The sequence below is a fragment of the Staurois parvus genome, unplaced genomic scaffold (assembly GCF_062004578.1).
Source record: "Staurois parvus isolate SC_StPar_1 unplaced genomic scaffold, SC_StPar_1.0 ptg000048l, whole genome shotgun sequence".
In the NCBI taxonomy this organism is placed as follows: Eukaryota; Metazoa; Chordata; class Amphibia; order Anura; family Ranidae; genus Staurois; species Staurois parvus.
The window spans coordinates 2,346,577-2,360,120 of NW_028317844.1; the positions used below are offsets into that span (position 1 = coordinate 2,346,577).

At 41.3% G+C, this 13,544-nt stretch overlaps 1 protein-coding gene across 2 annotated transcripts in view; it reads left to right on the plus strand.

The window, feature by feature from the left end:
* The first annotated feature begins 6,558 nt into the window (after positions 1-6,558).
* SLC22A16 (solute carrier family 22 member 16) overlaps positions 6,559-13,544 on the plus strand; it is an 85,812-nt gene continuing 78,826 nt past the window's right edge. Inside the window, exon 1 of one of the 2 annotated variants that reach the window (XM_089664577.1) lies at positions 6,559-6,656. Coding sequence is in view for 1 of the 2 variants with exons in the window: in XM_089664570.1 (XP_089520696.1) it covers positions 10,586-10,623 (38 nt within the window). In the remaining variant the exon portion in view is untranslated. Of the gene's footprint in view, positions 6,657-10,293; positions 10,624-13,544 lie in introns of those variants that run through there. The other variant, XM_089664570.1, reaches the window with a different exon arrangement.

Genomic DNA, 13,544 nt, shown 5'->3' on the forward strand with positions numbered 1-13,544 from the left:
GCTTTAAAAAAGACCTGGATTCTTTCCTAAATGCATATAATATAACTAGATATTAACATTTATAGGTAAAGGTGATCTAGGGAATATCCAATTGCCTCATGAGGGATTAGGAAGGACTTTTTCCCCTGCTGAAGCAAATTGGATCATGCTTTACTGTTTTTTTTTCCTTCATCTGGATTAACTGTGGGTGTAGGATTGTGTATATAGGATTGTATATTTTTTTTTATTGGTTGAAATAGATGGACTTGTGTCTTTTTTCAACCAGACTAACTAACTAACTAACTAAATATATATATATATATATATATATATATATATATATATATATATATATATATATACACAGTTGTGTTCAAAATAATAGCAGTGTGTTGAAAAAAGTGAATAAAGCTCAAAATCCTTCTAATAGCTTTTATTTCCATACACACAAATGCATTGGGAACACTACACATTCTATTCCAAATCAAAACATGAAGAAAAATATATCAAATTTGTGTTGTTCCTCTAAAAAAATTGAAGAAAAGTGAATATTAGACTGTTCAAAAAAATAGCAGTGTTTGTATTCTTCTTTACAAACTCAAACATTCACTATATAAACTGAAAAATGTTTGAAGATTTTGCTTTCCTTTGAATCACTTAATTAATATTTAGTTGTATAAGCACTGTTTCTGAGAACTGCTGTACATCTGTGTTGCATGGAATCAACCAACTTCTGGCACCTGTGAACAGGTATTCCAGCCCAGGATGATTGGACTACATTCCACAGTTCTTCTCTATTTCTTGGTTTTGCCTCAGAAACGGCATTTTTAATGTCACCCCACAAGTTTTCTATTGGATTAAGATCTGGGGATTGGGCTGGCCACTCCATAACGTCAATCTTGTTGGTCTGGAACCAAGATGTTGCACGTTTACTAGTGTGTTTGGGGTCGTTGTCTTGTTGGAACACCCATTTCAAGGGCATTTCCTCTTCAGCATAAGGCCGCATGACCTCTTCAAGTATTCTGATGTATTCAAACTGATCCATGATCCCTGGTATGCGATAAATAGGCCCAACACCGTAGTATGAGAAACATCCCCATATCATGATGCTTGCGCAACCATGCTTCACTGTCTTCACAGTGTACTGTGGCTTGAATTCAGTGTTTGGGGGTCGTCTGACAAACTGTCTCCGGCCACTAGACCCAAAAAGAGCAATCTTACTTTCATCAGTCCACAAAATGTTGTGCCATTTCTCTTTAGGCCAGTCAATGTGCTTTTTGGCAAATTGTAACTTCTTCAGCATGTCTTTTTTTCAACAGTGGGACTTTGCAGGGGCTTCTTGCAGATAGCTTAGCTTCACATAGGCGTCTTCTAATTGTAACAGTACTCACAGGTAACTTTAGACCTTCTTTGATCTTCCTGGAGCTGATTGTTGGCTGAGTCCTTGCCATTTTGGCTATTCTTCTATCCATTCGAATGGTAGTTTTTTGCTTTCTTCCACGTCTTTCAGGTTTTGGTTGCCATTTTAAAGCATTTGCGATCATTTTAGCTGAGCAGCCTATCATTTTCTGCACTTCTTTATATGTTTTCCCCTCTCCAATCAACTTTTTAATCAAGGTACGCTGTTCTTCTGAACCCATTTTCCTCAGAATTTCAGAGAGAAATGCACTGTAACCAGCATGTACAACATTTGCTGCCTTCCTTCCTTAAATAAGGGCAATAATTGCCACCTGTTTTTCAAAGAATGAATGACGTCACTAATAGAACTCCACACTGCTATTATTTTGAACATGCCCCTTTCAATTAGTGATTCAATTACACAGAATCAGCTGCATGCATGTCATGACTGTTGGGTCTGTTGGATTTCTATTACTCTACTACACCTGCTAGTAAATTATTTGCCATGTAGAAATATAATTTCTACCAAAAACAGTGATTGATCAGGTTAGTGATGTCTGACTGCTATTATTTTGAACACAACTGTATATATATATAGAAACAAAATCCAATCTTTTATTGATACTATAATAAAATAATTATAACATAAAAACATTGGCTGATATAACTTAATTACAGTAATTCTCTATATTCCACACTTAACTCAAATGTCATGCATGACTTGCATATATGGAAAATGCCCAATGAGTTTCAAATATATCTTCCTCGGGGCTGGAGTAAACTTCTACCTATAAAGTATACATGATATCATTAAATATTAAATAGTACTTGAAGATGTGAAATATAACCCTATTTAGGGAATGGCAGGCAGCTTATGGTTCTAGGACTCCACATTTATTTTTTTTCTGATGCCTGCCCTTCCCCTGACTGTAGAATCTCCGCCTCCACTGTGCATTGTGGAAGGGTGCAGAGTTAATGGCTGAAGGTTTCCCCCTGCAGTTATGCCTCCAATGCCTTGACTATAATGAAATAAAATTATATAATGTATATTCTATAGTAAATAGAAAAATATAATTGGCTGAGTGCCTGGTATGAGAGAGATTAGGCTGGCAAAGAAGTGGAATTGCAGGTGTGCTAGTTATTTTCTGTGTGCAGCTCAATCATGTCAATAGCAAAAAAGACAGGAAAACATTGAAAATATATAACTACATATTAAAATTAAATCTTTAAAAACAATGACATAATTAAATGCAAAAAAAATAAATTGTGGTTGGGAATCTGCCACACTGGAGCAACCCTTGGCGGAAAATTTCCTCTAGAATTTATGGGAGGGGTTGCAGCACAAGCAGGGAGTATAGTTATTTTTTTAAGAGCTATATTCACTGTGCCAACAAAATAATATCAAAGGATTATATCTCCCTCTTTGTATCAGGAGGTTAAAGGTTTGTTTTAAATATGTTCCATTCATAGCAATTTAAATAGGAAAGAAGCATATGGCAATGTTTTATTGACCTCCCTGGTGGTATTCCCAAGTGTAGCTCGGGATAAAGTTTCAGCACCACCAGCGGTAACCCCAAGCTACACTCAGGAATACCCAGCAGCATTGCTCTCAGATCTCTTCTTCACTTACCTTCTCCTGCGCTCCCGCGATGTCCCTCCTGCAGTGTTCCCAGCCATGTCCTCCGGCCGATGCCGGCATCTGTCTTCTGGGTTCCGTTCCCTGCGACGTCATAACGTATGGGGACGGAACTGGCGGAAAATTTAAAAATGTGAAGAAGTGACATTCACTAAATACACTAAAATCACATAGTATAACATTACTGTATCAAACCATTTCACATACATTTTGTCCCTAGTGCTTTGTCCTGTGCCCTGCCTGCATTTTTACTGTTCTTTCTGCCTTAAAAATGAGAAATGTCCTTGGTGTCCAAAAAGCGTCCCTTTAGGTCAAAAGTGGTTTTAGACCAGCTAGAGAACAGCAATAGTAAATTAGAACTACCGTATATGCTCGAGTATAAGCCGACCCGAATATAAGCCGAGGTACCTAATTTTACCACAAAAAACTGGGAAAAACTATTGACTCGAGTATAAGCCGAGGGTATCAGTGGGAGGAATAGTGCCCCATCATTGGTGTCAGTGGGAGGAATAGTGCCCCATCATTGGTATCAGTGGGAGGAATAGTGCCCCATCATTGGTGTCAGTGGGAGGAATAGTGCCCCATCATTGGTGTCAGTGGGAGGAATAGTGCCCCATCATTGGTATCACTGGGAGGAATAGTGCCCCATCGTTGGTATCAGTGGGAGGAATAATGCCCCATCATTAGTATCAGTGGGAGGAATAGTGCCCCATCATTGGTGTCAGTGGGAGGAATAGTGCCCCATCGTTGGTGTCAGTGGGAGGAATAATGCCCCATCATTAATATCAGTGACACCAATAATGCGGCACTATTCCTCCCACTGACACCAATGACACTTGCTGACCCCTGTTGCAGTATGGTGCTGCTGCAGCCAGCATATGTGCTTGCAGCAGCACCTCTGCACTGCACACTTACCGGCTTTTCCCTCACTCGATTTTCGCGGGTCTGCTTGGCTCCGCCTCCTCGCCCGTGATTGGCCGCCTGTGTACCTTTCCTGAGCTACAGTTCTGGCGGCCAATCACCGGTGAGGAGGCGGAGCCGAGCGGCAGGAGTGAGGGAGTGGCCGGAGTGACGGAAGGAGCAGCGCTTCCTGGATGGATCATCGTGGGAGCCAGGTAAGAGACAGCAGCCCTCTGCCCACCCCTGTACGCGCCCCCCTTGACGGAGCCTCGGGGGCGCGCCCCACTATTTGAGAAGCACTGGCTTTAGAAGCAGCGCCCCCTGCTAGACATCTGCAGACGTTGACTCGAGTATAAGCCGAGGGGGCCGTTTTTCAGCACAAAAAATGTGCTGAAAAACTCAGCTTATACTCGAGTATATACGGTACTTGCAGAATTGAGTGATAATGATTCGTGGGGAAATTCGTCATCAGACACTGAAAACGATTTTGCGACTTTGCTCAGTGATGTGCGAACTTGGCGCTATATTTCAAATTTCAGTGTTTTTGGTTTGATTATATTATTGAATTAAATTTATTATTATTATATTATTTTTTTTATGATTATTTATTAAATTATAATTTATGATTTCGTGTTTCAAATTTTAACATACCCGGGATGTTTACTAGACTCTTGTTCGGACAGATTTCAGTGAGTTATTCCTAAAAATTACAGGCCTACAATAAAAAAAAATACATATTTCCATGCAAAAAAATGTACCGCTTTGAGTACAGAAAAACTGACATAATCAGACTGCTAGGGAGGTTAAGAGAAAAATACTTTGAAAATTACACTTATAATATACACTATAGACACCTGAAATCTCTTGATTCTTACGGATTAGTAACCCACTATACCACATAGACAGTTTCCTGAAAGCTTGGGACGCAGTTATCTATGGTTATATATCTTATTATATGTATACATTTATGCATTTGTAGGTCTTGTGCAGACGTTTTCTTGAGTCCACTAAACTATATGTGAAATGCTAGTGTTAAATTTCAAACGTGCTTGAGCATCCGGCCTGCTTCTTTTTTTGGCAGGACTAGGCAACCATACAAACAGAAAACTGAGGCATTTACTTGACTGTCAAGTGCAGAAAAGTAATGTACACATATGAAACATCCGGTAATGGCAGCGCCAAGGAACAGTTTGAGTGAGGTCAAAACTGCAACAGCAAACCATTTAAATAACTTTGTCTTCACCTGCTGTAGCATAGCTGTTTGAACTTTTGAAGATACAATAAAAATCAGAAATTGAAAAATAACAAGACAACCACAATACCCCAATAGTCTTCTTTGCTGTTTAGCTACTTATTCCTTTTTTAAGTGTAAACTGAATAAACACATGCATGTAGGAGCTGTAACTAACTACCATGGTGAAAATGAAGGGGCCAGAGACCAGATGAACACGTGGTGCTAGAATATGATCAATGTCAGCAGTTGCACCTAAATGGTGCTTTGTTATAAATGTCCATCTGCTTCCTGCCCTAACAACTTTGATACAATAGTTGTTTGTAAGGGTCCTTCACACGGGCATACTAATTAGGTCCGCCTATCTGTTTTTCCGTTGGACCTGATCGGGAGCTCCATGCAGCTCTATAGACAGTCGGGTGTTGATACCCACCTATCTTTCAGTCTGTCCAGGTCCAGAAAAAAAAAAAGGTTTGCATCCTTTTCCATTTTAACAGGCCTAAATGTGATGGATAGGAGGTAGCCTGATGTAGGTTGTAAATGAACACAAGACTGTTTACATCTGGTTGCCCATACAGCTATCAAGAACACAAACTGAATGGGCATTGATGTAAAAAAAACCTGACATTTGTCCCATTCAGCAAGGGGATCCACTCAAGAATCCCCTGCTGAATGGAGCGGAGCAGCTCTGTGTGAAAGAGCCCTAATACAATATTATCAATTATCACATTTATGGATATAACAAAATGAATTTATGAACCAATATAAGGCACAATTTTCGTTAGACAGTATCATTGTACAGCTTAAGGGAGGTGGAATGTTGCTTCTGCAACTGCATGATGCAAGGATGATCCTTGCAGACTCAGGAATCTAGTGTTGCTGGATCCTGTCTGTCCCTATCATCTGCTGGATCTTCCCCCACACTTAAGCAAGGCCATGCTGAAGGTTCTGGCACCAGCCCCTTGTTGGACTTCCCCCTGCACTACAGCAAGATCAAACTGCAGGCTTTCCCAGCTGACCTTGCTAAAAGCTGTCAGCCTTTAATGCCAAGCAAACAGCCAACTACACAGATGAAACACATACAGTATATGAGAACTGGTTTACCTGCCAAGGATTTTGTACTTCAGCCTATTTGGTCCTAAGATTTACACAGCTCTCAGCTGAACCTTAGGCGGTGCTGGAGAGGGCTGCACCCCCCAAGACCAGGGACATCAGTGAGGGGCAGGGTGGCACCGCTTAGCTTTGGCAATGCCAAGTCAACATGGCTGATTTGTGCCCTGCCCCTGTCCACCTCACCGCATAATTTGTTTTCATGCTGCATGGGGGCAGACCAGAACACACACATGATATCATTCTTTGCTATGGTGTTGGCAGCCAGCCTGTCCACACCATAGTAACAGATGACGTTGATCCAGAGCAGGCATTTGAAAACAGATGGGAGTTCTGTTTCTGTCCAGACTTACTCTGTCTCCTGCCCTCTCATGATGCTGCTGTCTCTTGGAAGATTTGAAGGTAGAAAACTATATATGAATGGGAGGCTAAGGAGCCTGTTGAAAAGAGGGTCTCAATTGTGATGGGGGACTCTAATGCGATGGGGGGCTGGCTCTGATATAATAGGAACGAGCTATCATGTGGTAGGAGCTGATTCTGATGTGATGAGGGACTCTGATATGAAGGGGACTCTAATGAGATAAGGGTACTTTGATGATGTGAATCTGATGTGATGGGAAACTCTGATGTAAAGTGGAACACTGATGTAAAGGGGAGACACTGATTTGATGGGGGCCCAGGTGTGAAGGAAAGAATCTGATGTGATAAAGAGACCCTGATGTACTGGGCTTACTCTAATGTGCTTTGGCGACTCTGGTGTGATGGGGGGGGGGGGGGGGGGAGTCTGATGTGAACATGGGATCATAATGTAAAGGGGGACTCTGATGCGGTGGATGGACCCTGATGTAATGAGAGGGACTCTGATGTAAAGGTGCGGCTGTAATGTAAAAGAGGGACTCTGATGTGAAACAGGTGCTCTGATTTGATGGGAAGACTTTTTTGTGAAGAGGGGTGTTTGATATGATGGAGGACCTCTGATCTGATAGGGAGACTCTGATGCGAAGGGGGATTACTCTGATATAATGGTGGGACTCTGATGTAATAGAAAACACTGATGAGATGGGAGACTGTAATGTGAAGGAGGTTTCTGATGTGTAGGAAGACTAACTTGAAGGGGGGGGGGCTTCAGTGTGAATGTGGGAACTGGATATGAGGGGAGGGCTCTGATGTAAAGGGAGATCTGATGTGATGTGGGGACTCTGATGTAATGGAGAAACTCTGATGTGATGGGGAACTGTAATGTGACGGAGGTGTGATGTGGGGACACTGATGTGTGTGTGTGTGGGGAGGGGGACTCTAATGTAAAGGTCTTTAATGTAGAGGTGGGACTTGTATGAAGAGAGTGACTCTGGTGTGAAGGGGAACTCTTGTGTAATGGGGGAATTATGATGTGATGGGGGACTCTGATGTGAATAGGGGGACTTTAATGTAAAGGAGGGACTCAGATGTGAAGGTGTGGACTCTGATGTGCCAATAAATACAGTTTGGGATTGGGGTGCACTGTGATTTTGAATACTTTTAAAGGGTGCCATGACTGAAAAACAGAAACAGTGGTGTAATATAGTGTATGTGCACTTCGTCACAACCATATAGAGACATAGGGTGCTATCATTCCCTGTTCACTCCTGCATTGCCTCTGCCCTATCTGAAATAATTGACAGGTATCACTTCTGGATCATGACTCGTGGTACAGAAGTGTGCCAAGCAAAACTATCTGGAGAGAATAATAGTAAGGTATGTTGACAGTTTGTAACCCCCCTTCACCCCAACCCAGAAACAGCATCCACTGTTGCGGTTCTTTAAAAATGTCTGTATTACTCGCTGCCATGCCATAGACAGGAATGGTGCAATAGTACATACAAGAAGGGAGAAGTGCAACAGCCAAAGGAAGTTTATTGGGACAGAGATTAAAAACACTCACAAGTATGTGTCTTGAAAAGGTGCCTGTCAGTGGGATAAAACTGCTAGGTGTGTGTCCCCTATATGCAGCAGGGGACACCCAATCCTGATAGCTGACCAGCAGCCTCAGATGCACTCCGGCAAGATGGCCACCCTGGAAGCTTCCTGGACCAGCATGAAGGACAAGGAGGAATTAAAATCACATCGGAAGGGGTGGTAACGCGTTTCGGAGTATGCCCAGTTTACTCCTTTGTCAAATCAATCAATTGGTTGAATCTTCTTCTTCTACATGAATGTAACCACCTTTTAGGAGGGTCACCCCATTGCAGTAGAAATTATGGAATATGTATGAAAATTGGCTCTGGGAACTACAGGTCGAAACCGCTAGCCTCACAAATGTGTATGCCTAAACCAGACAATTTACGGCATGATCATTTACAACAGAACCTCAGAATTCCTTTGAAGACCCTGGGCTGAAGCCTCTAAAGTCCTTCTGAGTTGATTACCTATTACCCACTACCTATGAACCGGATCTGAACATGCTAGCAGAATATCCTTTACTTGTTCCTGAGCAGGGTGGTGCTAACCCTCCCCACCCAATAAAAGGGTCTGAGGGGTATGTTGTATATGTGCTGGAGAGTTTTAAATGCCCAGCAAAAAACTGCTGGTAATGCCAGTTTATTTAGGGTATATCTATATTTCCATAGAACAAAGTTTAATATTCATAAATCAGCATACCATTTATCAGCAGAAAATTATGATTTGTTTGATATCAAACATGACAAGTATTTGATCTGTAAGCCACCAAGGAGGTCTAGTGTATCTTACTAGACTTCTGGACCTTGTAATATAGTCGTATTTGGTGTCTAACATAGTTGTATCTTCTTTTACATTCATGTAATCACCTTTTAGGAAGTTAACTCTATTATTATTATTATTATTATACAGCATGGGTCTGCAAGCTTTGTAAACAAAGGGCCAGTTTACTGTCCTGCAGACTTTAGGGGGGATGGACTGTGGCCAGTGGGAGAAAAAAATGTCCTAGTATCAGTGGCTCTTCACTGGTATTAACAGGAGATATAGTGCCCTATCACTGATATCAATGGGCAGAATAGTGTCCCATTGTTGGCATCAGTGGGAGGAATAGTGCCCCATCATTGGTGTCAGTAGGAGGAATAGTGCACTAACATTGGTTTCAGTGGGAGGAATAGTGCCCCATCATTGGTGTCAGTGGGAGGAATAGTGCTTCATCATTGGTGTCAGTGGGAGGAATAGTGCCCCATCATTAGTGTCAGTGGGAGGAATAGTTCCCCATCATTGGTGTTAATGGGATGAATAGTGTGCTAACATTGGTTTGAGTGGGAGGAATAGTGCTCCATCATTGGTGTTAATGGGAGGAATAGTGCCTTTTTATTAGTGGCAGTAGGAGGAATAATGCCATATCATTGGTGTCAGTGGGAGGAATGATGCACCATTATTGTTGTCAGTGGAAGGAATAGTGTCCCATCATTGGTGTCAGTGGGAGGAATAATGCCCCATTATTGGTGTCAGTGGGAGGAATAGTGCCCCATTATTGATTTATATAGCACCAACAGTTTGCGCAGCGCTTTACACAATTACAGTAGAAATATACAGTTGACTGTGGGAGTTCAGCTGTAGGCCAAAAACCCAGTCTCACAGATGTGTGTTCCTAAACTGCTTACCAGGCCATTTAGGTGTGACCATTTACAAAAGGGCCTCATCAGAAGTCCCTTGAAGACCCTTGGATAAATAAGATTATGATGCCTCTTCATCCCTTCTAAATTGGCGTTTGCGCTGACTTCCATGGCTGCTTAAGTACAAACAGGAAACTTTAATATTACCATTTTATTACTGACTTTTGAATTGGGGGTAAAAATAGGATGACATGGTGTTCAGCCCCACTTCTCTATTTTCTCTACACAGTGTGGGGCTCAACAGACCTCCTATCATCACCTATACCTGTTTACGATCACTACAGATTCTTTGCACTTACATTCATTCCAATGTTGTGATTCTTTCCATTCCTTTTAGCAAGAGTCTGAACAAATGGGGGGGGGGGGGGAGGAGGAGCTCCTGTCTCCACACGACCCTCTCATAACAAACACACATGTCCATCTGCAAATTCTCATGTGAAACCCGCTTACAATCACACACTGCAAGGCTACACTAACTTGTCCTACAACTCATTTATCTTTGACTTACAACTGTATTAACAAGTCTAGTTATAATTTACTCAAGTGGTACGATTAGAAGAAGAGAAGGCATTCTGCGACAGAACTATATCCCTAGTGCGAACTGAGATCACCCCCCAATCAACCTAGTTACAAAACTTGGCTCAAGAATCATGCCAACTGAATAAACAGAATTAACTCACAAGCTGTACGCCACATCACTGCTGCTGCAGCCAGGGCATGGAGGGTTTGTTCGATCATGTGGGCCATTTTGGAAGGTAAGCTGGTTTTATATAACTTTTTGAGGGGGATTAGTGCTGCAATTTTGCTGCAAAGACTTCAAACGGTCTTACTTTAGGACAAGAAAGTTTTATAAGAGTGCTCACTGTATGATAGAATGATCTGTAAGAGGCAATGCTGTAACCACACAGTACCAGTTTATATGAGAAAAGAGGACTATTGTTAGCTCAGGGATTTGGGGCTATTAGCAGGCAGTTAACAGAGAGGCAGTGTAAGAAAATAACCTGAAAGTATGCCACTATGATGCTGCATAATATTAATCCAGGCTCTGTATTTGTCAGATCTACTATGTAAAGTACAAAATAACTTGCTTAGAACCTGTATTATCATTTAACAATACAATACTATTGACTACTGTCTTCTTACTGTTTCTATAATGAAGTATTTTCCCTGATACATTATTTCATTTTATCTATTACCTTTTACTTTTAAATAACTATTTTAGCCTGACATTTCAGAAGGCCATGTATGTGCATTAATGTAATTTTCATGGACATTTCACAGTTGGCCAGATACATATTTATATGATTCAGACTAAGGCAGTCTGTACATGATTTTTGTTCTTCATTTAACCAGTGGGTTAAACAAAAAAAAAGAATTGATCCTCCTATCCACACATTCAATGTGGATGAGGGAATCACTTATGCTGAGCATTGTATTAGGCTCCCCACTGGCAGAATACAATGATTCATTTTGCCAGCTATAGAGGAAGACACTGATCATTTGGGAGAAACCCGACAGGCTGGTTGTACACAAATCGATCGATAGAAAGACTTGTGTACAAACAGCTAGCCCATCCTAGCCGGTTCCGTCCCAAGCCCAGTTAGTTGGATTGGTCCCTGCAGAACCAGCCAAATTTGGACACTTGTATGGCCAACTTAAGATAACTGCTTACTGTAGCTATCAGCATAGCAAAATATATACATAATATTTTTAAAGTGAATTTTCTGATCACTATTTCTAATAATGTATTCAAATCACCATGGTATAGGCAACATATAAGTTGTTCTGCCTAGAAACACCTTTAAGGACAGACCAATACTATCAAAAGAGAGCACTATTTAAACAGTATAAAACATCTTGTGAATGGGGAGAAAGGGGCAGATAAACCACACTGTGGTTCCTGTGTTTGAAAGTCGCAGCTCTCATAATCACAGTGCCAAAAGTATAGCGAGAGCAATACTATCCAGCCTCAATGAAAGTGTGAGAATAATCATACCTAAAGTGGAATACATGTCTAGAGATTTAACTATTTACACCACAGGTTTAAGAAAATGATTAATTTCTACCAAAGTCACAAATTCTACATGAGTGTAATGTCAGGTTAACTAAGGCAGAAACCAGAACATATCTACAAACTGTTCCACTTCGAAAAGACTGCAAGTAAACCTATATTTCCCCATCTAGCTCTTTCTTCCCAAGTCTGATTTCTGCTCTCAACACCCTGTAATACGCTCTGTCTTTTTTCTTCACAATAGTGACCTCTCTCCCTAAATTCTCATTCATTTACCTCTCTTCTCCACCCTACAGCTTGTATGTATGTATGTATGTATATATATATATATATATATATATATATATATATATATCACTCTCACTCCTACCATCTATTACTGCAGTCATCACCTCATGCTAATTCTGAAACCACAAACCACACGAAAACATAACCTTCAGGACACTGAGGTGTGTGCGCATTTATACTTACTTCTCCCACCCTCATGCTTCCTCTAACTTCTGGGGATTATATCTTTAATTGTGGTCCTCATCTGCCTGTCGTTCACTCTTTTTCTTCTAGCAGCCCTCTTCCTTCTCTTGAGTCCCCCGAATGCCTGCTCTGTAACAAGCTCATACCTGTCTATGACTTTTTTATCTCTAACTCTAACCTGCTTGCTGTTACTGTCTTCAGGAATCAGACTCTGCCTCTCCGGATGACCTCCTATGGTGGTTTCCACTGGATTAAAGTTGGCCATAGATGGATCTTTTTTTTTCTTTGCTCAGCCAGCAGGCTAATTAAAAAAAAAAAGAACAGATTCCCCAATCCATGCAATTGAGGTGGATGGAGGAATTCTCCGTGCAGAGACATTGTAGTTTAAAAGCAGAGACTTTCCACTCTCAGAACCCACTGATAGTTGGCTGCAGCTTGTTGGTTGCAGTCACTGATCAAGAAAAAATTTCCAACAATTCCATATGACAGAAGTCAAATGCTAGATCGAATTCTGTCATGCAGGAGCAGCCACACATGGATCAAAATCAGCCCATTCAGCTTTAGTCACCCAGACAATGTGAGGGAGGGTGGTGTTGGAAATACTTCTATCCCGACAAAGTACTTTTCAAGGTTTTCCTTCATCTCCCTCTCCCTCTCTATCCCTCACCTCTTTTGAAGCTCATTGTGCACATCTTTGTTTCTCTGAGGATTGCTGTGATTTATTGGACCACTGTCATGCTTCCTTGATGACTTCTCTGCTTGGCTACTTTCTCTCCTCTGGAATAACTGCTATCTTTGTTAGTTACTTCAACATTCCTGTTAATTCAGGCAGCCCAGGCTACCTCTCAATTTCTCAACCTAATATCGTTCCAGCCAGCAAACAGTTACCCCTAGCAACCTTTGTCATTTTAAAGGATACATTCACTTTAAAAATATTCATAATAATAGCTATTCTTTTTTTTTGAGCCTGGAAAGCATTGTACAGTGATGAGCAGATCTCTGGTGCTACGCAGGACTCCAGAAGTCTGGGTGTAAGCTGTCTGCTCATACCTCGTACAGGCAGGCAGTTTTACACTGACAGGAAGACTCAATGAACTATCACAGCGCTCAATACTGCTGTGGTAGTTCATTGAGAACTACAAGCTGACATCTGTAAAGGATGTCGCTACTCGTAGTTCAATCATTTACAGAACT